The sequence below is a fragment of the Pinus tabuliformis genome, chromosome 2_1 (assembly GCF_031772625.1).
Source record: "Pinus tabuliformis cultivar Carrire ecotype Pingquan chromosome 2_1, CPIR1, whole genome shotgun sequence".
Classification (NCBI taxonomy): Eukaryota; Viridiplantae; Streptophyta; class Pinopsida; order Pinales; family Pinaceae; genus Pinus; species Pinus tabuliformis.
The window spans coordinates 73,032,005-73,059,068 of record NC_142299.1 but is presented as its reverse complement, the minus strand read 5'-3'; the positions used below and the strand labels follow the sequence as shown (position 1 = coordinate 73,059,068).

Here is a 27,064-nt window from a genome sequence, read left to right as displayed (position 1 = left end):
CCCCATGTTGAGTCCAAGAATTTGTCATTCCACTCAAAGAATGTGATATTTTTGCTTTTTCATGATCAAGTACAACGGTTCTAGCCTTGTCATACCCAGGGCTCTTGTATCCTTTGGGGGCATCATTTATGGCAGAAACGATTTCATGCCAATAAGGTGAGTGAAGAACATTGAATGGTATCCCACATGCATAGAAAAGTTGGTAAATTTTTGAATCCACATCATTCCTACACCCTTCGTCAAGGAAATCTAATATGGTTCTACGCCTTAAAGAGATGTTTGTTCCCATGCCTACATATCCACTGCCATTGGAGGATGTTGAAGGAGTTCTTTGTGCATGTTGATGTGATTGTGATTCCACAATGGGGTTTGGTTCTGTTTAGTTTTTTGGGCCTCATCATGTTCACTCTCTTCCTCCTCACCAAGGTACTCCTCTCCAGGGTTTTCATCAAATCCACTATAACCCACTTTTTCATCCTCCTCTTCATCATGATCAACCCTCCTTCTTCTACTCTCCAACACCATAATAACCAAAAAGGAACCAAGAAGAAGAAAATGCCAAGCCATATAACCATGATGTTTGAAATTTGAAGTTTTGAGTCTGCAAAAAACTGAAGGAATGGGAATGGGAAATAGAGAATTATTTATTGACATAAAAAAAATGCTAGATTAGAGTGTAGATCCTACCTCTTTGGCCTTCAATCCCAAGCTCCAATCTCCCTTGCAAGCTCCTCAAGCATCTCCAAGCTCCTCTCTCTTGCTCTCTCTCCAAGCTCCTCTGTCCAAGCTACAAACTCTCTCTTGCTCCTCTTGCTCTCTCCAATGGATGAAATTGTGAATAATGGGAGTGGAGAGGGTCTTTTTATCCTTTCCCCCTCCCCTTTCCCTCGCTTTCCTTTCCCTCTCCGCCACTTCTCATCGCCCTTCTCGCTCTGCTGTGCGACCTCCTTTTCTGGTGCCAGACGAGAGCATTTTTATGAGGGGAAGCGGTCGGGAGCGATCACTTCCCAACCACTCCCCCTCTTAAAAATTGCTCTTGGAGCATAGGGGAGCGGTCAAGGAGTGACCGCTCCCCTAAACGCTCCCTAAAAACCAAGGAGTGCTTTTTTTAAGGGAGCGTGCTCCCGACTAGCTCCTGAGCGGAGCCTGAATTGGGAGAGGGTTCGTGAGGTGGGGGGGTGCTCACCTGCAACCCTGGTTACAACATCATTTCTTAAACGCTTTCATCAAAGTCTTAACATCACCAATTTAGGGCATTCATTTTGACCTATGGCAAAATATTGTTAAGTCATCATGGCAGCTACAACTTATCAAAGGCTTATCAAAAGTCAATCAAAGAGATGGTTAGTAGATATTAAATATTAGAGTACAAGTATTATCAGTAGACTCAATCAGCGTATGACAAAGTCATATGTACTATTATGTCAGGAATAAAGTTCACCCACATATGTATGTGAGTGATATATATATATATATATATATATATATATATATATATATATATTGTTAGCTCTGCTATACAAAAGGATAAAAAATGGATTCAAAGCACTCTCAAAGTCTGCAAACGCACTTAAAATCATGCCAAGGGATCCATTGTTGCTGTTGAAATCTCCAATTTTTGATTAAAAGCCTTCCACCGAATGAAAAAGTTGCAAGAGGAAAGCCCTTGGAAGGCGGAAATACACTATTGGAAGGCACAAATACTCTAAAATCAGGAAAAAACTCAAATCGCAGGCTTAAAGGTCCGAAATCATATCAGCCGTTGGATCTGGCCGATCAACGGCCCAGATTGCATCGGCATATCACAATCGGAGAAGGCAGGCAAGGCATCGGCCCAAATCGCGATCGGCAGATCGCAATCGGGGAAACCAAGGGCGCATAACCTTTTATATAATAAGGGTCGATGCGATGAGTCCCAGACCCGATGTGTTTCCGAAAGCAAAATTGTTTAACATTTCAGGTCCGGGAGGAGGCATTTTTCATGATTTTGCAGTGTTTTTGCGTGTATTTGCAAATATAAGGAAATAGAGGATCGACCGGCTATCATGTGCGATTACGACCCGAAAGGCGGACCCGATAGATGATTGAACCATGCCTGAGGACTTTTAAAGTCCAAAAGAAGCAGTGATGGGCGGGAAGGAGCAGTTTGGCAACGTTTCACTGTTTATAAGCAAAACAGTCATGATTGAGCCATTTTAATGTTCAACGACTGCAATTAATCAACAGTATGGCCGAGGAGGAAGCAGGACACCGCCGATCAGTTCAGAGCATTCAATGGTTATGGGTTTCACCCATATTTCACTCCACCTGCCCAAGGAGGACCGCAGAGCACCAGAGAGGGTCAAATCTATTCAAAACACAGTCAGATTTGTATCAGAGGCCCATTTCTAAGTATAAATGTGGTTGGTGGCCATTTATGGGCTCCTCCACGCATTGTTTAGCAGAGATATTTTGTATTGTAACACCATATATACTCAGAACACAGAATGTAAGGGATTGATGAGTGTTTGATGAATGAGAGCTTATTGTAGCCTTTTAACTTCTGGAGACTGTAAATACTATGAAACCTGCAGCGTCTGGTCCTGATTTCCACTAATACAAGCTTCTTTTGTTATCACCTGCTTACTTCTCACTTCTTTTATGTTCCAGGCTTTGCCTGCTTGCATTTATTGATGTGCTATGAATGTTTAACATCAGAGGGGCTGTCATCCCACCTCTGTGTTACAATTTAGTGGTTTATTGATCTTGCTTGCAGTTTGCTGTTGTTTAAATAACAGAGAGCTGTCATCCTCTTTGTGTATTGAGTAATAGTCTTGCAGACCTTCTAATTGGTTGCAGCTAGCCATCACAGGGCCTTGTGCATTTGCTGGTGCAATCAGTCTTCTCCATCACCACTTTTACCTTAAACTGTGAGTAGTTGGTGGTTGAAAGCCTTGTAGTTTGGGGGTCTTCACCCATGTCTGGGGATAATCATAGTAGGAGTGGTTATCTGGCTTAAATGTGTTGCACATCTTCCATTTATCCATCATTTTATCCAACAAAACTGTTGAATTTTTAATGTTCCTGAGCATCACCGATTTACAACCTAGGTGAGTTTCTTGGGGTGATAACATATATATCACACAAAAATGTAAGTAAAGGTGATATACTTATCATACCTCATGGCCTAACTTTCCATCTCAATATTACTGCTAAAACATAGTTATTCGTACCTTGAAATATTCAGATACCTTTATAGTACGCACTTGTCATCTTGCTATAGATCAAGATCCTGCTCTGGATTCTTCTTTCTTGTACTAACTCTCGTTTCCTGCATCCATATAATCCTTGAGAAGGATCTGCTTATCACATCTTTATCAAGAAGTTAGAAGTATACAACTACTCAAGTATTCATGCAAAAACAACAATCAAAATGATAAACCTAAACAAGAGTGGTGTCATAAAGAAATAGGTCTAGAAGATACTTATCTTTAACAAGAGTTGAAAGAAGTGATCAACTCCTTCTTGAATCTGTCACTGAGGATCTTCAGAAGAGATGTAAACATTCACAGAATCCCTGTTCCGAGTCCTTTCCTTTTTTATCATGAGGTATCACAAATATTGTCACAAGAGGAGAAGTCGCAACATCCAACAGCCAACCAAACATGCTGTCTCTCTAGAGTGAATCTAAGGTTACAGTAAATGCATCACGAATGCTTGTACAAATTTTTGCTGATCATGCTAGGGCTTCAAGACTTCAAGTCTTCATCATATCTAGGCGATACTTCTTCCAAGGGTTTCTTCCAAACCTTAACCCTAATTCTTCTTGCTATAACAAGGGTGCCTAGGGTTTCCTTCAAACCCTAGCATTCTTTTAGGTCTCTATCATCCCTTTCACTTATTCACAGGTGTCCTTGCAGGAGTGATGACAATAACTTTTCTTCAACGTAGCTTTGAAACCATGTTAAATTTTCCAAGAGCGACATTGTTCTTTTCTTTATATAATTGCATTTCATTATTTCAGATTACCCCATAACACTTGAGCAGCATTAGCAATTATATAGAAAGAACAATGATATCATAGAAGCAGAATATCACAAGAAAAAAAACATGCATAGAGAGGAAACCGAGATTTGGTCAGAGACCAGGGCAAAAACTCACAAGGAGGAAAACCCATCGCACATTCTTCTTCTTCTATTAGATTTTCATAGAAAGTTCAAAAGAGAGATACAAAGTGCAAATATCATCATAAGGCTGCTCAGGACCTATACATGACTTGTTCACAACTACATTTGTGAACAAGTCTTATCGAGAATACTGATTTACTTCACTGCCATACTGATATTAGGGCGGCATCAACATCATTGCATCTGAACGATACCATACATATTATTGTAATTGTGATGTCAACGAATGTGGAGCCAATGCTACTATCTTACATTTGTGATGCTAGGCTATTTGATCCTCAATCCCTCCTTGAAAACCACCACAAAGCTCTTCCCCTTCCTTCTCCAAGGCTAAGAAAGCAAAATGAGCAAATAAAAGTCAAAAATTTGCTTTTGTAGCCTTGGCCCAGCTTGCCCGGTGATATTTTGGGTCACTGCGCGATATTTTCCAAACGGAAAATATCGCGATATTTACTCGGCGATATATCGTTTTTCTGTAAATATCGTGATATTTTCAAATATCGCCAATATTATCAACACTGCTATATTGTGATCATATTTATAGACTTCATTTGTTATTTATGGTTTTCTGTTCTTGTAGAAATTTCTCATTTCCCACCCCGGTTTCAGTTTCACCTTATTTCCCCTATATAGTTAAATGCCCTTTCCCATATCCATACATTCAACAAGCTGGAAAAATAAATTTTGCTGAAAACACAAATTCTGGAAATTTTACAGAGTGCTGGAAAATGCAGAAATAAAAAATCAGCAGGTACAAACAGCGATTTAACACATTTGAACACAGTGATTTTTGGTCAATGTGACCCTGGAAAAACCCCCTATAACTCTTGGGGAAAACCAGTTTGAGAGCTCTTCTTTATTTTTGAAATTGCCTTTTTACAGTGAGAAATATTCAACAAAAAATCAACAAGCAAATTTACAACTTATCTCTTTTCCCATGCCTCACAGCAAATTAGAAATTACAGCAAACAAGACAGCAATAAATGCTGTACGGCCTCCTCGATTTTCGTGCCCACTTTCAGCATTAAATGCTGCTGTACAACCTGCATTAAATGCGCTGTACGGACTGCAATAAATGCATTGTACGGACCTCGATTTGCGTGCAGAAAAAACAACAAACTGCTCCTCAATTTTTGTGCAAACCACTCCTTGATTTCTGTGCAAACCAGCTGTACGGATTTCTAGAAAATCGTGCCAAAATCTGCCTTTCACTGTGTGCTGAATCAGCTGTACAAATCTGCTCAACTGCTGCCTTGGAATGTGTGCCAAGCTGCTGTCTCATTCTCCTCCCTGTTCTGAAATCTCTCTTGCTCTCCTTCTCCCAACCTGCTCATGAAAGAATGAATGACCTTTTCCTCCTTTAATCTAACCCCAAGTGACTTTTGGGTGATCCAAGTGACTTTTGGGTCATCCCTAAATCTAATCGCTGAAATAGATTGAGATCTAAGGCTGAGATTAAATACTCATTTAAATCTCACTTTTTATTTTTTAATTCACCCCACTTTAATAAAGACCCACTTAGTTATTTATTTCCAAAGTCACTTTTCCTTTCTAATTTTACATTGACTTTATTAAAGTCACTTTAAAATTAGACTTTAGTAACTTTATCACTTAAAGTCATTTTTAAATTAGATTTAACTTTATAAAAATTATAAAGTCACTTTAGGAGAAAAATTAAATTCTTTTGGACACTTTTCCCTAGGCCAAAGATCAAAACCTTAGGGAACCACCAGTCCTCCGGTACCAAATTTCAACACTCCCTCTTACCGAGGAAGGTGTTCCCCACCACACCCATCTTGTCTCTGAAGTAGACATGCTTGCCTCGTGGTAAGGCTTTGGTAAGAATATCTGCAACCTGCTCATCAGTGGGAATATACTCAAGCTTCACAGCTCCCTTCTGAACATAGTCTCTGATGAAATGATATTTGATCCCGATATGCTTTGACTTGTCATGAAATACTGGATTCTCCGTGAGTTTAATGCAACTCTGATTATCATAGTAAATCACTGAAGGTCTCAACGGCTGACCAAATAAGCCAAACAACATCTTGTGAAGCCAGATGGCCTCACAACTAGCTAGACTGGCTGCCATATACTCTGCTTCCGCAGAACTCAATGCTACTGACTCCTGCTTCCGGCTGAACCATGACACTACTGCTGAACCCAACCCAAAACAGCATCCTGAAGTGCTCTTCCTATCAAAAGAACGACCTACCCAATCAGAATCAGTATAACCTGCCAACCTCACTCCATCCCCCTGCCTGTAGACCAGACCATAATCCATTGTCCCCTGCAAGTACCGCAAATTGTGTTTTGCAGCCACCCAGTGAACCTTCCTAGGCTCACACATAAACTGACTCATCGTGTTGACTACAAAACAAATATCTGGTCTAGTGTTGACCAAATACATCAAGGAACCAATCAACTGCCTGTACAATGTGGGATTCACCAACATGGAATCTGAAGCATGAAGCTTCTTCCAGTTGGTAATCATCGGTGTCGACATGGGTCTACAATCCTCCATGTGGAATCTGCCAAGGATGTCCACAATATACTTCCCCTGCCCCAGGAAGAAATGCCCCTCCTCCTGCCACACCTCCAAACCCAAAAAGTAATGCATCAAGCCGATGCCCTTCATCTCAAACTCCGCCGCAAGATCTCTCTTGCAGTTCTCTATGACTCTCTCTGCACCTGTAATGATCAAGTCATCCACATACAGCACCAGAATGAGAGGCTCCTAACCTATCACAATATAGTAAAGGTTCGGATCTGCCTCACTCTTTGTGAAACCCATCCCATGCAAGTATGTATCTATCCTGAAGTACCAAGCTCTGGGAGCTTGCTTCAGGCCATAAAGGGCCTTCTTCAGTCTGCACACATGGGACTCCTTCCCATGCACCTCAAAGCCCTGTGGCTGCTCAATGTACACTTCCTCTTGTATGAAGCCATTGAGAAATGCGGTCTTCACATCCATCTGGTGGATCTTCCAACACATCTCTGCTGCTATCGATATAATGGAGCGGATCGAAGTATATCGAGCCATGGGAGCGAAGGTCTCCTCATAATCAACTCCCTCTACCTGGGAGAACCCTCTAGCCACAAACCTCGCTTTGAATTTCTCAATGCTGCCATCTGCAGCATGATTTACCTTGTAAAGCCATCTGGAAGTAACCATGGATTTGCCCTCAGGCCTCGACACCACCTCCCAATCATCATTCTTCATGATAGAAGAATACTCCTCCTGCATGGCCTCTCTCCAGACCTGCTGGCTAGCTGCCTCCTCATAGCTAGAAGGCTCAGAGTCAAGGATGCTGGTAACCATTGCCATATAGCTACAAAACCTCTCAGGTGGTCTACTCTCTCTGACCGGCCTCTTCGGCTCAGCGACAGATGTGGCATCTCTCAAGGTGTCCTGAAGACACTTGGGCTTCCTCTTCCCTGAGCACACTTCTCCCACTGGAGAATGAAACTCCTCATCATCATCAGGGGCCTGAACTCCTGACTTTCTATCTGCTGTCCTCCTACCTGCCCCTGAACCTGTAGAAGCTGAGGTACCGTGTGAACTGTCCATCAGTGGACTCCCTAGTGAATTGCTCTGCATGCTGCCCGGAGCACCACCCCTCTGGCTCGGTGAGCCATTGCTCACTGACGGCCCTGACATCCTCATAGATGTACCTGCTGATCCTCCTGATCCCTGCCCACTGGATCCCTGCGACTAACTCAACTGTTGCTGAGGGTCTGGCTGATCCAGATACTCTAACTCCTGTGACCTCCTAAAGGCCCTGTCCTCCTTGAACTTCACATCCCGCCTAACAACAACTCTCCTCTATGCAGGAATGTAAATCTGAAAGGCCTTTGAGGTCTCATTGTAGCCCACAAAGATACCCTTTTCTGCGGTGGGCTCTAGTTTGGTCCTCTTCTCCTGGGGTATGTAGGAGTATGTAATGCATCCAAAGATACGAAGATGATCAATATCAGGCTTCTTCCCAGAGAAAGCCTCCTCCAGAGTCATGTGCCCCAAGGCACGATGCGGACTCTTGTTCTGCAAGTAAACAGCTGTGTTGCAGGCCTCTGCCCACAAGAACAATGGCAATCCCTGATCATGTAACATGGCTTTGGCAGCCCCTATGATGGATCTGTTCTTCCTCTTCGCAACCCCGTTCTGCTGGGGGTTGTAAGGAACAGTGAACTCCCTCCTAATGCCTGCCTCCGCACAATAGTCAACAAACTCTCCAAGGGTGTACTCTCCTCCATTGTCCGACCTCAGGGACTTGATCTTCCGACCTGTCTGTGTCTCCACAAGAGCTCTAAACTCCTGAAACCGCTTGAAGACCTCACTCTTGGTTTTCAAGAAATAGATCCAGGTCCTCCTGGAGTGATCATCAGTGAATAACACATAGTACTCATATCCATCAAGGAAACATGAGACATCCGACCGCTCACATCAGAATGAATCAAATCAAGTATCCCAGTCACTCTGCTGTCACTGCTGGGAAAAGGGGATTTGGCAAACTTACCCATCACACATCCTCTGCAAGTATCAAAGTGATCAGTACTGAAATCTGGCACACCAGTAGTGATCTCCCGCAAGGTCCTCAAGGCTCCATGATACATATGTCCCATCCTGCGATGCCAAATCTCACACAGCTCAGAACTGCTAGCTCTGCTGTCGGTACTACTGCTCAATGCCACAAGGGACTGGAATGCAAACTTGTACACCTTTGCATGGCGTACACCTATCACTCTAGCTGCATCAGTTAGAGTGCCCCTGGGATACATCAACACCTGTCCTCCCCTGAACAATATCTCATATCCTCTGTCCTCCAAAGCTGAGACGGATATGAGGTTCTTCCTCATCCTTGGCACATAAAGAACATCTGACACCTTCAAGGGAGGTTTGGACTCCCTCTAAAATGTCAGAGTCCCCACACCGACTGCTCTAACAACTCTGTCATCACCGAGTACTACCTCTATATCAGTGCCACTCTCTGAAAGCTCTGAGAAGTACTCCCGGACTCCTGTCATGTGACGTGAAGCCCCACTGTCCACATACCAGATACCTGAAGATGCTCCGCTAATCGAGGGAAAAGCATGCTCCCTCTGAACCTGTGTGGCAGGTGATCCTGCATTAGAGGACTCATACGCAGTGAACCCAAACTCCCGGTCAAAACGAACTGCAAAGTCCTCAACCTCTGCTGAAGCTGCCACGTTTTGGTTCTTCCCCTTCTTCTTCTTCTTCTTCTCCGGACACACAACTGCATAATGTCCCATCTTTTGACAATTCCAACACTTCACCTTGGAATAGTCCTTCTGTGCGTTACCCTGTTTACCTTTACCTTTACTTTTCCCCCCACCATTGCTTGTGGAAGCTTGCTTCTTCCCTTTGCCTTTCTTGCCTCCTGCTGACAGTGCTACATCCTCATCCTGCTCAACTGGCTTGGCTGCCCCACGCTGACCTTTCCTGATCTCTGTGATCCGGATTTAAACAGGAACGCAATAGATTACAGAGATAACCATAAATACAGAGATGCAATCACCATAAACACATAGATGCAGCGGAAATAATGCTTCATTTCATTAATGGAAAATACTGAAATCTGCTTACAACCAGAAATGGAAAGAAACTAGCTAGGGCGATGGTAGCTTATCTCTGAGAAGAGATGTGCGGCTACATGCCTCTGAACTGTTCCGAACTGTATTACAATGAGGCTCGAAGGCCTATTTATTGTTGAGAAACAATGGAAAACCCTTCACATACCGAAACCTAACCCTAGAAGATGAAACGCCAAATTGTGGGCCCCGTTTGGGTAAATTGGTACATCAATTTCCCGGGGTCGTAACTTTGGCATACGATCTCCGTTTGACGCATACGATAGCTCGTTAGAAAGATCTATCCGAGTACTACCACTTTGGGAGGCAACATTAGGGCTCGGTCGCCCCAGAATTCCAAAAAAATGTCGTTTAGGGCCTCAAAACGGCTCCGGAAGTTCAGGACCCGAAAAACTGCTAAAAATAGTAAACTGTGCTACAATTAAGGAAACTGAAAATGCTGAGAAAGACAATGGTGGGGGTCCAGGTGGACCTGGCAGGTGGCCACCAATATCCACCTGGATCATTCCTCCCCCCTTAGGAAGCAATGGTCCCCATTGCGTTGAGTTCCTCCATCTGCTGAACTTGTTCTGCAATCTTTGATGTGTCCAGTGATGGTGGGAAGCATGGTCGATGATGGTCCACATGGAACATTTGGTGCAGGTGAAGGAATGGAGGAATGCTGTGCTCCAAAGCATTGTTCCCCTTAGCCTTGGTACTACTGTAAGGACCATGTCGGAGTGATCTGAGCTTCTGATGGGTTCTGGTAAAGCGTTCTTTCTGTCGATGCAACCAGAATTTGTTGCCCACCTGAAACTTGTGTGGTACCCATGTGGGTGAGGAGAAGTTGTTCATGTGTTTTGTCATGACCGTATCCCTTTGCTGCTGCTGTTGCATGGAGGAATCCTTTGCAGGGGTCATGGATGTAGCAACAATCTTCCCCTTATTTTGGGAGTGAACCAGACAGATGAATTTCCTGGTCTGTGAGATGAGCTTGCTGCCTTTCTTAGCAGTTATCAAAGATGTGGCGGTAGGTGGGGCTACCTCCGGTATCCTGTATAATGAATCACTCAAAGAAATAATAACAGCGCGAGGCCTTGACTCATACACTGCATGTCGCCTCCACAAGTATGGCTGGCCTAATAGTACATCACAAACATCCAGAGGTGTAACATCACACAATACCTCGTCTGTGAAGGGCTTGATGCTGTAGGGAAGGCGGCACTGCTGGCGAACTTTGAGATCTCGTCCTTCGTGAAGCCACCCGATACTGTACGGCTGCGGGTGCGGTGTAGTCGGTAGGCCCAACCGCTTCACGACCTCTGCTGAAATGAGGTTCTTTTGGCTGCCACTGTCGACAATGAATTGCAGCGGCGAACCCTTCACCCACATCTGTGAGTGGAAAAGACGCTCCCCTTCTTCTGGATCTGCAGGATCATTATTCTGGATCTTGGCAGTGGCAACAGTGGCGCTGGGATCCGCATCAATGATCTGCTTCCCTTTGCCATTCCCCTTGTCGGGTTCTGGCTCAGGATCGGAACATGCATCTGATTCGGAAGCCTTCAACTCGGCCACCAGCGACTGCTTGGTCCGACACTCACTTGTGTTATGAGTGGGACTCTTATGGAACTCACACCACTTTCCTGTGTCCTTCTTCGGCTTCGTGGTGTTGTTCTTTTCCTGCGACTTCGGCGGGTTGTCTTGGGCTGCCCCGCCTTGGCTTTGTCCTTTGGGCTTCGGATTTGCAGATCCAAAGTCTCGCTTCTTCTGTTTGAACTTTTGCTCGATTTTGACAGCGTATCGGTATGCTGTGCCGAGTGAGGAGATGTTCAAGAACACCATCTCTTCCTGGATGTATCTGTGCAGGCAGCCACGGTATTTGAGTACCAGATGCAGCTCAGAATCTTTGATACCCAATTGTGTGCGAAGGGTATGAAAAATGTTTGTGAACTCTGGCACATCTTGGTCTCGTCCCTGCCGCAGTGTGGTCCATTTGATGTATTTGTCCTCATAGGTTCAGGTGGATATTGGTGGCCACCTGCCAGGTCCACCTGGACCCCCACCATTGTCTTTCTCAGCATTTTCAGTTTCCTTAATTGTAGCACAATTTACTATTTTTAGCAGTTTTTCGGGTCCTGAACTTCCGGAGCCGTTTTGAGGCCCTAAACGACATTTTTTTGGAATTCTGGGGCGACCGAGCCCTAATATTGCCTCCCAAAGTGGTAGTACTCGGATAGATCTTTCTAACAAGCTATCGTACGCGTCAAACGGAGATCGTATGCCAAAGTTACGACCCCGGGAAATTGATGTACCAATTTACCCAAACGGGGCCCACAATTTGGCGTTTCATCTTCTAGGGTTAGGTTTCGGTATGTGAAGGGTTTTCCATTGTTTCTCAACAATAAATAGGCCTTCGAGCCTCATTGTAATACAGTTCGGAACAGTTCAGAGGCATGTAGCCGCACATCTCTTCTCAGAGATAAGCTACCATCGCCCTAGCTAGTTTCTTTCCATTTCTGGTTGTAAGCAGATTTCAGTATTTTCCATTAATGAAATGAAGCATTATTTCCGCTGCATCTATGTGTTTATGGTGATTGCATCTCTGTATTTATGGTTATCTCTGTAATCTATTGCGTTCTTGTTTAAATCCGGATCAGTGGTATCAGAGCGGTCTGCTTTTTCTCTGTTTTTCTTTGCATGTCCCCAACGAGGTCGGGATATAAGGAGTTAGGGCTTGAACTGGTCGAACCTTTGCAAGACCAGCCTCGCAAATCCCGACGGCCTCCCATGGCGGATGAGAAGAAAGACGAGGGGGCAGGAGATCCTATCAAAATCTTGCTCGAAGAAGCGCTCGAGCGGCAAAGGAACGCAATAGATTACAGAGATAACCATAAATACAGAGATGCAATCACCATAAACACATAGATGCAGCGGAAATAATGCTTCATTTCATTAATGGAAAATACTGAAATCTGCTTACAACCAGAAATGGAAAGAAACTAGCTAGGGCGATGGTAGCTTATCTCTGAGAAGAGATGTGCGGCTACATGCCTCTGAACTGTTCCGAACTGTATTACAATGAGGCTCAAAGGCCTATTTATTGTTGAGAAACAATGGAAAACCCTTCACATACCGAAACCTAACCATAGAAGATGAAACGCCAAATTGTGGGCCCCGTTTGGGTAAATTGGTACATCAATTTCCCGGGGTCGTAACTTTGGCATACGATCTCCGTTTGACGCGTACGATAGCTCGTTAGAAAGATCTATCCGAGTACTACCACTTTGGGAGGCAATATTAGGGCTCGGTCGCCCCAGAATTCCAAAAAAATGTCGTTTAGGGCCTCAAAACGGCTCCGGAAGTTCAGGACCCGAAAAACTGCTAAAAATAGTAAACTGTGCTACAATTAAAGAAACTGAAAATGCTGAGAAAGAGAATGGTGGGGGTCCAGGTGGACCTGGCAGGTGGCCACCAATATCCACCTGGATCACTCTGTCTGAATGCAATCATCCCAAAACCTCTCCCATGTGGGAAGGGTCTCACGTGCACAAACCCCATCAGCAAAGTTCATCCATGAACGAGGGAGGCCATTCACTGCAATCCGCACCAACTCAGTGGGTGGAATGTCCTCTCCAACTGCTGCCAACTCATCTCTCACATTAGTAATCTTTGTGAGATATCCAACTGCACTATCATTACCCATCTTAATGTTATTTAGCTTCTCCTTCAGGACCATTTTCCGGTTCTCATTGGTACTCTGGTAGAGATTTGACAATGCTGTCGACATCTCATGGGCATTTATCTTTCCTCTCACATGAGGAATGCAATGGTCTTTGACTCCGTCTAGAATCAGCCTCTTACCCTTGTTGTTCTTTTTATTATACTTAGCCAACTGAGTAGCATCAGTAGGCACAACAACAGGGTTCTGTGTGGTATGCACCATGATATCCCAGACTTCTCCCTCCTCAAAGATACTCTGCATTCTCTCCTTCCAAACGCTGTAATTTGTATGCCCATCCAACCTATCCTCCACCCTCAATCCCAATGACATCTTGCTGTCCTAAAACTGAAAAAAATAGCACTACTGTAGTAAAGATAAAACCGCTGTTTGTGAAAAGTCAGCTTGCTGGAATTTTCTGAGTGAAAAATCAGCAGGCTGTAATTTTTCTCCTTGCTGTCCCAAACTGCACTTCAACACTCAAGCTCTGATACCATGTAGAAATTTCTCATTTTTCACCCCGGTTTTCAGTTTCACCTTATTTCTCCCATATAGTTAAATGCCTTTTCGAATATCCATACATTTAACACGCTGGAAAAATAAATTTTGTTGAAAACACAAATTCTGGAAATTTTACAGAATGCTGGAAAATGCAGAAATAAAAGTTTAGCAGGTACAAACAGTCATTTAACACATTTGAACACAGTGATTTTTGGTGAATGTGACCCTGGAAAAACCTCCTACAACTCTTGGGGAAAACCAGTTTGAGAGCTCTTCTTTATTTCTGAAAATTGCCTTTTTACAGTGAGAAATATTCAGCAAAAAATCAGCAAGCAAATTTACAACTTATCTCTTTTCCCATGCCTCACAGCAAACTGGAAATCACAGCAAACAGGACAGCAATAAATGCTGTATGGCCTCCTTGATTTTCGTGCCCACTTTCAGCATTAAATGCTGCTGTATGGCCTGCATTAAATGCGCTGTACGGACTGCAATAAATGCACTGTACGGACCTCGATTTGCGTGCAAAAAAGACAGCGAACTGCTCTTCAATTTCTGTGCAAACCACTCCTCGATTTCTGTGCAAACCAGCTGTATGGATTTCTAGAAAATCGTGCCAAAATCCTGCCTTTCACTGTGTGCTGAATCAGCTGTACAAATTTGCTCAACTGCTGCCTTGGAATGTGTGCCAAGCTGTTGTCTCCTCCTCCCTGTCCAAAAATCTCCCTTGCTCTCTTGCTCTCCTTCTCCCAATCTGCTCATGAAAGAATGAATGACTTTTTCCTCATTTTCCTCCTTCAATCTAACCCCAAGTGACTTTTGGGTGATCCCTAAATCCAATGGCTGAAATAGATTGAGATCTAAGGTTGAGATTAAATGCTCATTTAAATCTCACTTTTTATTTTTTAATTCACCCCACTTTAATAAAGATCCACTTAGTCATTTATTTCCAAAGTCACTTTTCCTTTCTAGTTTTACATTGACTTTATTAAAGTCACTTTAAAATTAGACTTTAGTAACTTTATCACTTAAAGTCACTTTTAAATTAGATTTAACTTTATAAAAAATAAAGTCACTTTAGGAGAAAAATTAAATTCTTTTGGACACTTTTCCCTAGGCCAAAGATCAAAACCTTAGGGAACCACCTGTCCTCCGGTACCAAATTTCAACAATTCTTCTGTTTTCTTCTTGTTTTCTACGACTTTTGCACTCCCCTTAACACCATTTTAATATGTTGCGCTTTTCAGTGCCATTGACCTACTTTGGTCATTGTTGGACTTAATACAATTTCTTTTCGTAAATGTATAGTAAATTAACAGCTATCTATAACTGGATGAGGCATTGGAAGTGCAAAATTGTTTTTCTGGATTAGATTCTTGTATGTACTGGTCAATCCAGAACTTTAAGGGACTTCACCAATCCTTGATTTTTGGCTTGATAGGTTATTATGAGAAAAATGTTGAAATGGCACCATAGCCTTTTGTATCAGCAATATACTTCTTTTTTACACATTTGAAGTCTCTATCACGCTTCTTGTCTATTTTTAGTATGCAAGTATGATGTATCATGCATCGTTCTTGTGTCTTTATGCTATGTTCTATACATTGCTTTTCACTGTTTATTCATACATTGATCAAACTGCTAGCTTTGTGTTAGATAATCTTCCTATACATTGTGATGTCTTAATAGGAAGTTTATGTTTTCCATCTTTATTATGATGTGCACAGGAAACAACTATCATTGGAGTAGACAGTCTTGGAATTGATGTAAGAGTTCGCTCTGGAACTCAACTACAAACTCTAAGATTTGCATTCAGCTGCCGGGTATGTTTACTGAAAAGTCAAAGCATTAATTTTGTAAAGAGTATTCCATTCAGTACCTTTAGCTGGTTCTATGCTGTTGTCATTTAATAACAGAGACAGATGAAAGAAAAATTTGTAATTGAAATATTTTTTTTTTTACTTGGAATGAAAGTACTTGAAGCACTAGAGTACTTCCCCACATTTCATGGATGGTAAGCTGGGTAAACTGTAAGCCCTGATTACGAGGCCTCGCCCCAAGGGAGTTGAAGAGAGTAGAACATGTGATCAAGAACAACTAGCAACAATATCAAAGAGCTTCACATCTGGCTTTATACCAGTTGAGCTAACCCTTGGGGCTTATTGAAAAATACTTCTTATATTGAACAAAGAATATTTACATCAAGCAGAAACTTATACAACAAAGAGTATTACCACTCAAACTCTACCCTAGAAGGAATATTCCTAACCTCAGTAGGACAGCCTAGAGGCACAACAAGACAACTACCCACTGTCACCTCAGTAGCCTTGCCCCATACGTCAGGCTAGGGAAACCAAGCTACCCTAGCCGGGCGGGGGGGGGGGGGGGGGAATCCCTATGGGTCAATCTATAAGCTAAATCATTGAATAAGAAGATGGAAGTGCAGATTAGCCTAAATTTGATAAACACAAATGACCCAAGAAACCAATCCTGTACATTAGAAATGTTGCAAGGAATGTGATGCAAAGATGGCTTAGTCGATCTATTAAAAGTTAAAACATGCATGCCTGAATATATCAGTGAGACACCATGAGAGAAGTCTTAAGGATATGAAAATTATGAGAACATGAGTGTTAATTCTTTGTGACTGTCACAACAACCCAAAGTTGCAACTCAAATGGTTTATTAGAAGATGTTCAAGTTTTATTTAATCCAACTACAAGATGTTGGGTTTCAAAGTTATGAAGATTGTAAACCATTGGAATACCATCCATAGATTTCTGATTGCAGTTTTGAATGTCTTGCACCAGAATTGATGCAGATATTAAATGACTACAGCACAGGATATCGAGAATTACATCACTGTTTGAGAAAGTTTCACTTCAGAAATGCTCCTCGTTTCATCATCACATCTAACACAAATTGCTATCAAAGCTGCTTCATTTATGTCATGAGAAGTTTGTGAATGCTTAAGATGAAATGCATCAAGCCTAGGATTATTATTATACAGATTAGCAGTGCAAACCATATTCCTGTAGCATTCTTATTTACACCCTTTAGCTCACCATATTATAATATTAAGTGATAAGCATCGCATAAATTCTTCGTGTATCTCTCAAATTCGATTAGTAATTTCCATTAACTCGTGAGGGCTGATGGAAAGTGTATGACAGAGTATGTTAGACCAGCATTTATGGTCACAAGAGATCAAGTTCAACTTAAGAACAATATTGTTGCTGGGAGTGTGCTCTTTATTCCATTGTGAATCACTACAGATTGATGTAGACTGCCCTCACAAAACTGCTGGATGTGCCTGAGAATTATATCTTCATACCTTTGTGAATTCATAAGGTGAAACATGCTGACTCTTGGATTATTATTAAGATTATGAAACAGATTTAGAGTGCAGGCCATGTCCTGTAGAATTCATATTACCCCTTAGCACAGTAGGTTACGACATTACTAGACATTCAGAATGAAAAGGCTGTTTCAGATTTTCAAGTGTGAGGAATATTATATTGTCCAAGTGTTCTAAGTAGAGAAACTTTGAAAGAGTGATGAACCATTCTCAAACAGAAACCCATAAGCTTGAGACCAGCCACATGATGCTGCAAAAGCTTTATAATTGATCAAATCTTCAGCTATGACCTTTTAGATTTAAAAGGTGTGATTCAACTAGTCAAATTGAAGCTCATTACCTAGTCAGCTATAGTAACTCTAAGTTGCACTGAAACGGATACAGGGTTTGAGATTGTGCACACACACATATAGAAAAATAAGAATTTCATATTACCATTCATCTTTTAGAATCTAGATACTATATCTAAAAATAAATAATCAATTATCGTCTATCATCATCATCAATTCAGCATAAACATTGTCACCATCATTAATGATTATTATAAATTTCATGATTCATCATTCAACATATCATCAAGTTTCTATTTCAAATTTCAATCATCAACATGACAAGTTACAACATTATCACCAAAATTAATAATGCACACTACATAGTACAAAGTACAAAATGACCTATGACTGGCAGTCTACTATCATTATTCATAATTCATATGGCATATTATGGTATTCAATATTCATTGTTCAAAAGTTTAAAACACTATCATAAATTACATTTACATATCATCGAATATGTCTTCATTCATGTCACTAAGAACCACATCCTTTGCAGGAGTGGGACTCATTGTTGCCATGTCCATTTGAAGATCCAACTATTAGTGCCTCCTCATCAAACAAAGTCATATGAGATCTGGCATGCAACGACATATTCAAGTCAGGCAACTTTGGTTTCACATGCCATAGTTTGGTGGGCCCAAATTTGTATTCGTCTCCCTTGTGTGACAAAAGGTGAAGGTTTGAATGAACATACACTAGTTCCTCAGCCTTCTTGGTGCCTAATCTGTTTCGCTTCATCGAATGGATGAAGTCATATGTACTCCAGTTCTTTTCTGTTGAAGAGGAACTAGCAACTTATGACAAGATCTTGATGGCCAATTTTTGGATATGTGGAAGTTCCCCACCATAGTAGTTCCACCAATCAATTAGACTTAATCTGGTCTTGACTCGCATACAATCAATATTAGCACCCCAACCCTTTGATCCCACAAAATGAGCAAACTTTGAACGAATCTAAATCCCAATTTCAGGATCTACAAAAAGCTTTCTAAAAGCTTTTTAAAATCCTTGTGAGACTTCTGGGTCTTTGTTTGGTGCGGTTCTTTCTGGATCACTTAGCAACTCTGCAACATAATATTTTGGATTCACTGCATAGGACAAAAGGTGCATTGGGGTGGTCATCTTGTTCCACCTTTGGTCAATATATCTTTTACTTCTCTGTAAAAGAATTCATCTGGGTCCTTCTCCTCGGCATTTATAACAACCCTTATCTTCTCTATCAGGGAATCAATGCTTTCATACACCTCTCCCAAATTAGGCATATTTGTGTCAAATAGGTGGAACAAATCCACAATTGGCTTAGTAAATGCCAAGAGCTACTCCACCCTATCCCACCATTCATAATCAACAACCAACCTTCACATTGCTTGTGCTCTTTTAGATTGGGATTGCCTCCATTGATTCCAATGTTGAAAAGTGTAACTAGGTTTGGTCTTCATAATGACATGTAATTGTGATTTTTGTAAATGATGAAAAGAAGAAAATAAAATTATTATTGTAATGATTGTTTCAGGGGTTTCATGAGCAAGAGATTTTACCATTGAGAGCTTTTAGGATTTGTCATTAAAGTCGAAGAGTCAATGTCATGTATGAAGGACCCTTCTTGGGCATGTTACATATTTAAGTCTATAGGATTGTCTAATTTCCCTCCAAGACAAGCACATGCTTCTCCTCTTCAAGTCGGCCTCAAGATGAAGTAGAAACTCATGTTTGCTCACTCATTTTGGAGACACAACCCTTCAATAGATCATGTTGGCTTATTTATGGGAAAGACTACTAAATATATGAGCATAGAGTCTTCACATTTCCACAGAGAGATTCGGACATCTCTCTGAGTTTTTCGGGTGACAGTGAGTTCGGATTTCGGGTGGCCTTATGAAGGATTACAGTTCGGATGTCAAAGGAACTTGGATAGGGATGAAGGAACAATGAGAATCTTTAGAGTTGATCACAATCAACAATTCAGATATCTCTCTAATGTTTCAGGTGCACAAGTGGTAGTGTCAAGTTTGGATATCACTTCAAAAAAGAAGATCAGATAAGGATACACAATCAAATTATGATTTGGTGCCACCACTGCTAGGAGAATTTGTTATTACATAGAAGGAAGGTCACAAGTGTGTGACAAGGTCTCAGTGTTGTTACAAAGAAAAAGGTCTCGATGGTATCTCAAAGGGCAACAAATATGGTTTAGTGGTATGTCTTCATGATTCGGTGTTACCGCTGAAGGAGAGGTTTGGTATCCTTGACAAACAAAGTGACCGCAGTTTGGATTCATCACTTATGGTGCGGAATCTGAAGTAGAAGGAACCTAGAGAGAGTAATTGAGAAGGTGGAAGAGGACGTGTGTCCTGGTCTTGGAGGTGGCAAATAGGTCAAGGGTCATGGTCTTGCTATTCATCAATTGGAATCTCTATAAGAAGAATGTGCGGGTTTTTTTCTCAAAGGGTGAGAGGTTTTGGCCTTGGCTCATAACCTACATTCTGTGTCTCTTGTCTATTTATGTTCATGCATTGGTAGCTGTTTGATGAAGAAGAACATTAATAACTTAAGTAAAGAAGATCCTAATCTAAAGAAATGAAATGCACTCACAAGTAGTTACTAATTGAATCGAAATCACCTAACTATTGATGCCCTAGATTTCTCAACATGGTTTTAGAGCTAAGGTGTCAAAGTCAAGAAAAGGGCATGCAATCAAAGAGACACTTAAGGATCGAATCTCGAGAAGGACATCAAGGCAAGTTGAAGGATATCAAGGCGAAGTCGAGATCTACATTGAACCCTAGATCAAAGAAGAAGTCTACACCAACAAAAGTTTTGGATCCTCTAGTAATCATCAAAAGACCCCAAAGACCCTCATCAAGTTGAAGAGATCTACAATGCAAGGTAGCCTAAGATATAGTCATCCAAGAGAAGCATTTCTGATCTGCACTCATTCACCATCGAGGAAGTCCAAGTATCTTGAAGTCGAAGAAGGCTAAAGGCATTGCCATTATCTTCAAAATGCTGTAAGGCAAGTTCCCTCTCATTAAAGCAAGGATCCTCTCCTTATCCTTAAAGAAGATCATCCAAGGAAGCATCAAGACATCCTCATCAATCACCTTCAGCAAGGGAACTAGATCAAAAGGCGTTCTAATCATAAAATGGGCAATCTTCTTTTATTGAAGAAGGGATTTCATTTGGAAGAAGATCATCCAAAAGGGCACTAATACATCTTCATCAACCACCATCAAAGGGCTCAAGTTGAAGATTTCATCTTCACTTGTCAAGTAAGTTTCTTTTACTCTATAATCTAAATCTGATAAAATGACTTCGTTTTACAGGGAGATATATAAGTTGGTTGGGTCATCGAACTTCCTTGCATGGAAAAGGAGGATAGACATAGTCCTCGAAGAAAGTGAAGTCATTGATCATATCAATGGCAAAGTCTCCTCGGAATACATGGAAAGGGATCAAAGGGCTCAAGGGATTCTTATGAAATAAGTCAAAGGTCCCCTCATATAGCAAAATTGGAGACATCAAAGAGATATATGATAAGTTGATAAAACTGTTCTCTGAAAATGTTATAAAGAAGGTCACATCACTTAGATCTGATCTACACAAATTGAAGGTATTAAAGGATAAAGGGTTATCTTCATAAGATCTTAATTGCAAGATCTGGGAGAGATAAACTTCATTGTTCTAAATACACTAACTGATGAACAAGGTAACAAACGTCTATGAGAAGGCTATCCCATTCAACAACGCGTATGGTCTCTATGCAAGATAAGAGAAGACATGTTGAGGGCAAAAAGAATTCAGACATTTGTCAAAAGGAAAGAAGAACATAGCTAAGATTCAATGCTATGAACGTTACATGAAAGTTTGTCCTAAGCTTAAGAAGGGAAATAACAAGGAAGATAGAGAAGAAGCCCATTTCACCGAAGAAGTGGAGGAAGTTGAAAGAAGGAAGTCCAAGAAAGAAGAAAAACATTAGAGGTAAGAGCTCGTGACATCACCATAGGAAACATGAAGATGTATGGAACAAAATATATGGCATTCAACTATGAAGGATATAGCGCTTGGGAACCTCATTGGAAACTTAAGGAAAGGAAGTGTTGGAATTTCTAAGTTTGACATGTTAGAAACCCTTCATGCACTCTACTGATTTATTCCTACCTACTTGTTCTGTTAATTAACAAGTTATTTACCATGTAAATACTGGAAATAAATATAAATGCATGCTCAACACATTATAAATCATCAACTGAAGGAAATAGAAACAAGCACACAAGTGACACCGTTATTTTTTGGACTAATGTCCCCGAAAAAACCCAATGCGGGAAAACTGATGCATCTATCTGAGGGTTTGGTTTATTAAGTAGTTTCAAAATATAATTTGGGTGCCAAATCTGGCTCATCCAACAGAGAAAAATCTCGGTAGTAGTACCTTTCTACTCAGAAGCAGATATTCCAGTTGAAACCTCGGATAAACACTCCGACAGCTCCACAACTCCAATCTGCCCCACGAAACCCCAACGTCAGCCTCTAGGGACTGCGTTAGCCCTTTTTGGCCCAGCATTTGCCTAGCGTCACCCTAGCTCCCCCCGCATCAGCCTCTGGAGGCACTGCGTCAGCCCTTAGATCCTCTGCGTCACCCACGTTGGCTCTCTGAGGCACTGCGCAACTCCTGGTTGGCTCTACGTGAGCCCTGTCTGGCTCTGCGTGAACCTCTGACTGGCTTTGCATCCCTCTCTCCCGGCTTCTGCGCTGATCCTCCTGGTACTATCTTTGCCTCTCTGCTTCTGTATTCACTGCCCCTCAGATCACTCTCAACTTTCTCAGCAAACCTAGCCCCAAAAAGTCGAAATCTTGATCTCTTGGTTTGTTTTCCAAGTGACCCTCAAGCCTCCTGATTTACTTTTCTCGTTGACAAATCAACGATGGAGATTAAGTCCCTAATCAATGGCTAAGATTAGATCTAGCTTGATCCATGACTTTTGGACCATTCTAACACAATTTTATATTAATTCACACTAAGTTCAGACTTAGGGACTCCATTAAAAATATTAATTATTTTAATATCTCCCAAACTATTTAGAATCTTCCCAAACTCTTTCTGGGTATTGGAGATCTCATGTGCCTTAGCCTCTCCACCAATTTTCGTGGCTAGAGCACATCCGATGCTACTCCAAATCAACAGGAAGAAGTCATCCAGGACAAGGCTCATCATACATTGAAAGGGTAACATATGTTGGATAGGGATATGCAAGATCCTCAAGTTTCTCTGACGAAATCTTCATCGGAAAGTTCACCAATCTAGAGAGGAAGAAAGTGTTGGGATGATTGTATGATGACATAAGAGATGAAGCAGATGAAGGGGTTGAAGCTCTTTTCAATCAATGAAGCTACTGAAAGAAGCCTAGCTAACCTAAATGTAAATGAGGTATGTATGCTTGTATTTGATATTATAAAGTCATGTTGTATGGTTGTAGGTAACATGGATCATTGCTCTATCTTGAGAAGCATGATTAAAGGAAAGGAATCTCTTCCTATGAAAGGATGCCAAAAGACATAGATCACACTAGATGAAATCAACATAATATATGAAGTATGAGGTGGATTGATTACAATTGAGGAACTCTGATTGAAAGCTCATGGGAATGAAATATGTGAAGAAAGGAAGGAAGAGATCGTGAGTTATGCAACCATGGTAAAGGCAATCAACATCCAAAGACCAAGAAGATTTGACTAGGAAATCTCTCGAAAAGATATGAAGACTCTGATGGAAGTCTGAAAAATGTAGGTTTTAACCCTGTACAAAAATTACCTACACGAATTCTAAAAACATAAAATAAACAATGGCGAGAGCATAAAAAATAAAACAGATATACACAAAGATTTTCCCCTGGATCCCAAAATTGAGACTACCAGATTGATTTTTCATTATATTCCTTTCAATGTTACAATACATATATATACATGCAGAAGCATCCATAAACCCCAATCCATTAACCTTGGATTAGAACATAACCGTAGTTCCCTTGACCGGATCTACAAAATACAATGGACAGAAAATCATCATGCCCAAAACCATGTGCGAAAACAACACACAAAACCATAGGTAGGTTCGCCTAGCTAATATAGGGTCCAAAAATATTTTCCCCGGGGCACTGCCCCGGACCTCGTAGAGGGGGACCGCCACACTCAAACCTCACAACTAGGGGGTAGACCCCCCTGCATGTGGGGTAGTCATGGAAAGAATATAACACATAGCCCACATTCTCCCACTTGTTTTCTTTCCACGGGGGGCCACAAGAGAGCTTAGTCATTGGTTTAGCGCTACAACACCCATTGTTTCTCTACACCAAGAGAACTTCTCAATGCTCACAAACTTTTTCAATGTATCTGTAGTATTCTTCAAAGTGTCCACCTTTACTAGCAACACCTTTTTGTCCTCAACCATATCCCTCACAAAGTGATACTGAACATCAATGTGCCTTTTCTTTGAATGATAAGAAGGGTTCTTTGCCAAGAAAATTTCACTTTGGCTGTCACAGTCTATCCTCAAAGCTCGTTGTACCAACCCCATACTTGAGCACAATCTCTGCAACCAAATTGCTTCCTTGCTTGCATGAGTGGCTGCCATGTATTTTGCCTTTGTAGTTGAAAATACCACTATAGACTATCTTTTTGTTAAAATTGGCAGCTAGGGCCAAACTCCATGTGGGTCATCTTATTTATGGCAGTTGATATTTTTCTTGGATCCCTCTCATCGAGAGGTGTAGGATTGATCTAAAGATCATCCGATTCCGATAAGTATTCATGGAGTTATGAATTTAATTGAGTTATAAGACAATTCGTCAAGGTCGGCTAGCAACCAAATAAACCCCACATGTGCTCAACATTTTAGTATAAAAGGAGATGACTTGAGAGTCATTTCTCACACACACTTCTATCTTGATTTCTCTCCACTTGTCTTAGGTTTTAGTGGAAGAGAAATATAAGAGTGGAAGCCTTAGACGTTGGAGGATTGAGGCTTCCCTAGCCACAATCAAGTAGAAGAACGCTGCCCTAATCTAGAGGACGCAGTCAAGTGAGAAGCCCTAACATAACAAGGAGGACAATCCTAGTATCTACGTAGTCTAGAAGAAGAAATACGCTGTCTAAAGCACTAATGCTATCAAGATCATGCCCTAGCCTATACGCTGGCCTTTATGCAATTAAGAAGGAGGCTGCCCTAGACAACATGAAGGGCTGTGGTGATAGCGTGGTGAGAAAGGGCAATTTTGAGGGTAAGGTTTAGTGCTGTTTCTAGGTACCGTTTAGAGCTGGAAAGGCAAGTAGTCAGGCCAAGGAGAATGGGAACCATACGCTACTGTTTTGGGCATCATTCCATGGAGGCAGCGGCTACAAGGGAAGAAGCTTGCCAAGGTGGGCCGTAGTCCTTAAGGGGCTGTTTGGCTGGGTGTGTAAGGGCTGCCAGATGCCCTAACCAGTCACCACATATGCAGCAGTGAAGGCAGCATTGGAACAACAGTGTTGTGGACAACAAGACATAACGCAACTAAGATGCATGGACAACAAGACATAGTGCTGCTAAGATGCATGGACAGCAAGACATAGTGCTGCAAAGATGCATGGACAACAAGACATAGTGCAACTAAAATGCACAGACATCAAGACATAGTGCTGTTAAGATGCATGGACAACAAGACATAGTGCAACTAAGATGCATGGACAGCAAGACATAGTGCTGCTAAGATGCATGGACAACAAGGCTACATAGTGTTGCAAAGTCACATGGGACAACAGCAAGGTATAGCAAGCTGTGAGGGGACAACAACAAGGTATAGCATGACTGGTAGGGCCAACAGCAAGCATGGACAACACAATGATGGGACAACAATGATATAGTGCAACAATATTAAATGGGACAACTGTAAGATGTTGGGACAACAATATGATGAGACAGAACAATGATTAGACAACAATGACATTATGTAGCAGTGGCACAATGGGACAACAAGCATGGACAACAGCAAGCATAGTCAGCAGTGACAAGCATGGTGCTGCAAGCACATGAAACGTGCTGTATGACAATATGATTCAACAGTGGCACAAGGGACAACAGTGCATCATATGGTGCAACAGTCATGAGGTCCAGCATTGTGATGATGGGTGCAGCATGGTGCAACACGGTGAGGTGCAACATGGTGCAACATAGTGAGGTGCAGCATGATGATGAGATGCAACACGATGATAGGTGAAGGAGTCACCATGGAGAATCTGTTGAAACAACATGTCTTCAACTGATCTCATGTATCATCTTCTTAGAGAAGATCTATGCTCTTATCTAGATAAGTCAAAGTGTTGACTTCTGTTGTAAATGTACTATCTCTCTCTCTCTGCTGAACTATTGAAGAACATATAAGAAGAATTGATGAAGTGTTTTCCCACATTGGGGTTTGTCCCTATCTAGCGCCACATCTTGTGTCCTTTTGTCTTGGCTTGTCTTCTGCGATTTATATTTATGTTCTATCTGCAATTTACCTTAACACTGATGTGATTGCTAATCTGGAAAAGATATTGAGCTAACTGTGAAAATTGAAATAAATTGCTCTAAGCATAGAACATACCTAATCTTAACATGGTATCAGAGTTGAGGTGAAGACAAAGCCCAAGCAAGAGTGAAAGAGCAATCACCAAAGACAGCTGAGAAAGGACAAAAGGATCAATGGATTCCTCATCCCTCTTCAAATTCACCAAGGGTGAGGTCGAAGCAAAGTATATTATCAGAATGGCGCAGTGGAAGCTTCTGATGGCCTACATAAAGATCACTTCATTGGGAAGTCCGGATCTAAGGGTGGAAGGAAAGGCACATGCCTTGGTTGCAATAAGTTCGGCCATTATGCGAAGGAGTGTTTGAATGTTAGGGGCACATCACTTGATGATGATAACAATCATTCCAAGGACATCTTCAATGATTAGAGGAATGACTAGGAATGCAGGTCATCAAGGAAATGGCCGACTCTTCAAAGAAAGAAAGGAACCCAGGTATGAAGAATCAAATGTTGTTTATGATAAGATAAAGAAGTGTTATCTTGTATTGGCCCTCTCCTTCAGATTCTTTGGGAATCTGGCTTATTGATTGTAGTGCTTCAAGGCACTCCATCGGATAGAAGGGTGCTCTCTCTAATTTGGTAGAGATGGAAACAATCGTGGGATTATACTTGGAGCCGATGCTACCTATCCCAGAAAGGGTGTAGGGAATGTTACCCCTCAATTGAATAAGGGTAACTTGATTCATTCATGATGAATCTCTTTATGTACCTAATCACAAGAAGAACTTGGTGTCCATTCCGGCAATGGAAGTCAAAGATTTCATGGTGGCATTTATTGATGGAAAGGTAAGTGT

General features: G+C 41.6%; 1 protein-coding gene across 3 annotated transcripts in view; it reads left to right on the top strand.

Moving 5' to 3' along the window:
- The window catches only part of LOC149198838 (uncharacterized protein At3g49140-like), a 200,554-nt gene that overhangs the window by 92,761 nt on the left and 80,729 nt on the right, over positions 1–27,064 (top strand). For all 3 annotated transcript variants that reach the window (XR_016253736.1, XM_089402182.1, XM_089402183.1), the window contains exon 10: positions 15,702–15,797. Coding sequence is in view for 2 of the 3 variants with exons in the window: in XM_089402182.1 (XP_089258308.1) it covers positions 15,702–15,797 (96 nt within the window). In the remaining variant the exon portion in view is untranslated. The remainder of the gene's footprint in view (positions 1–15,701; positions 15,798–27,064) is intronic.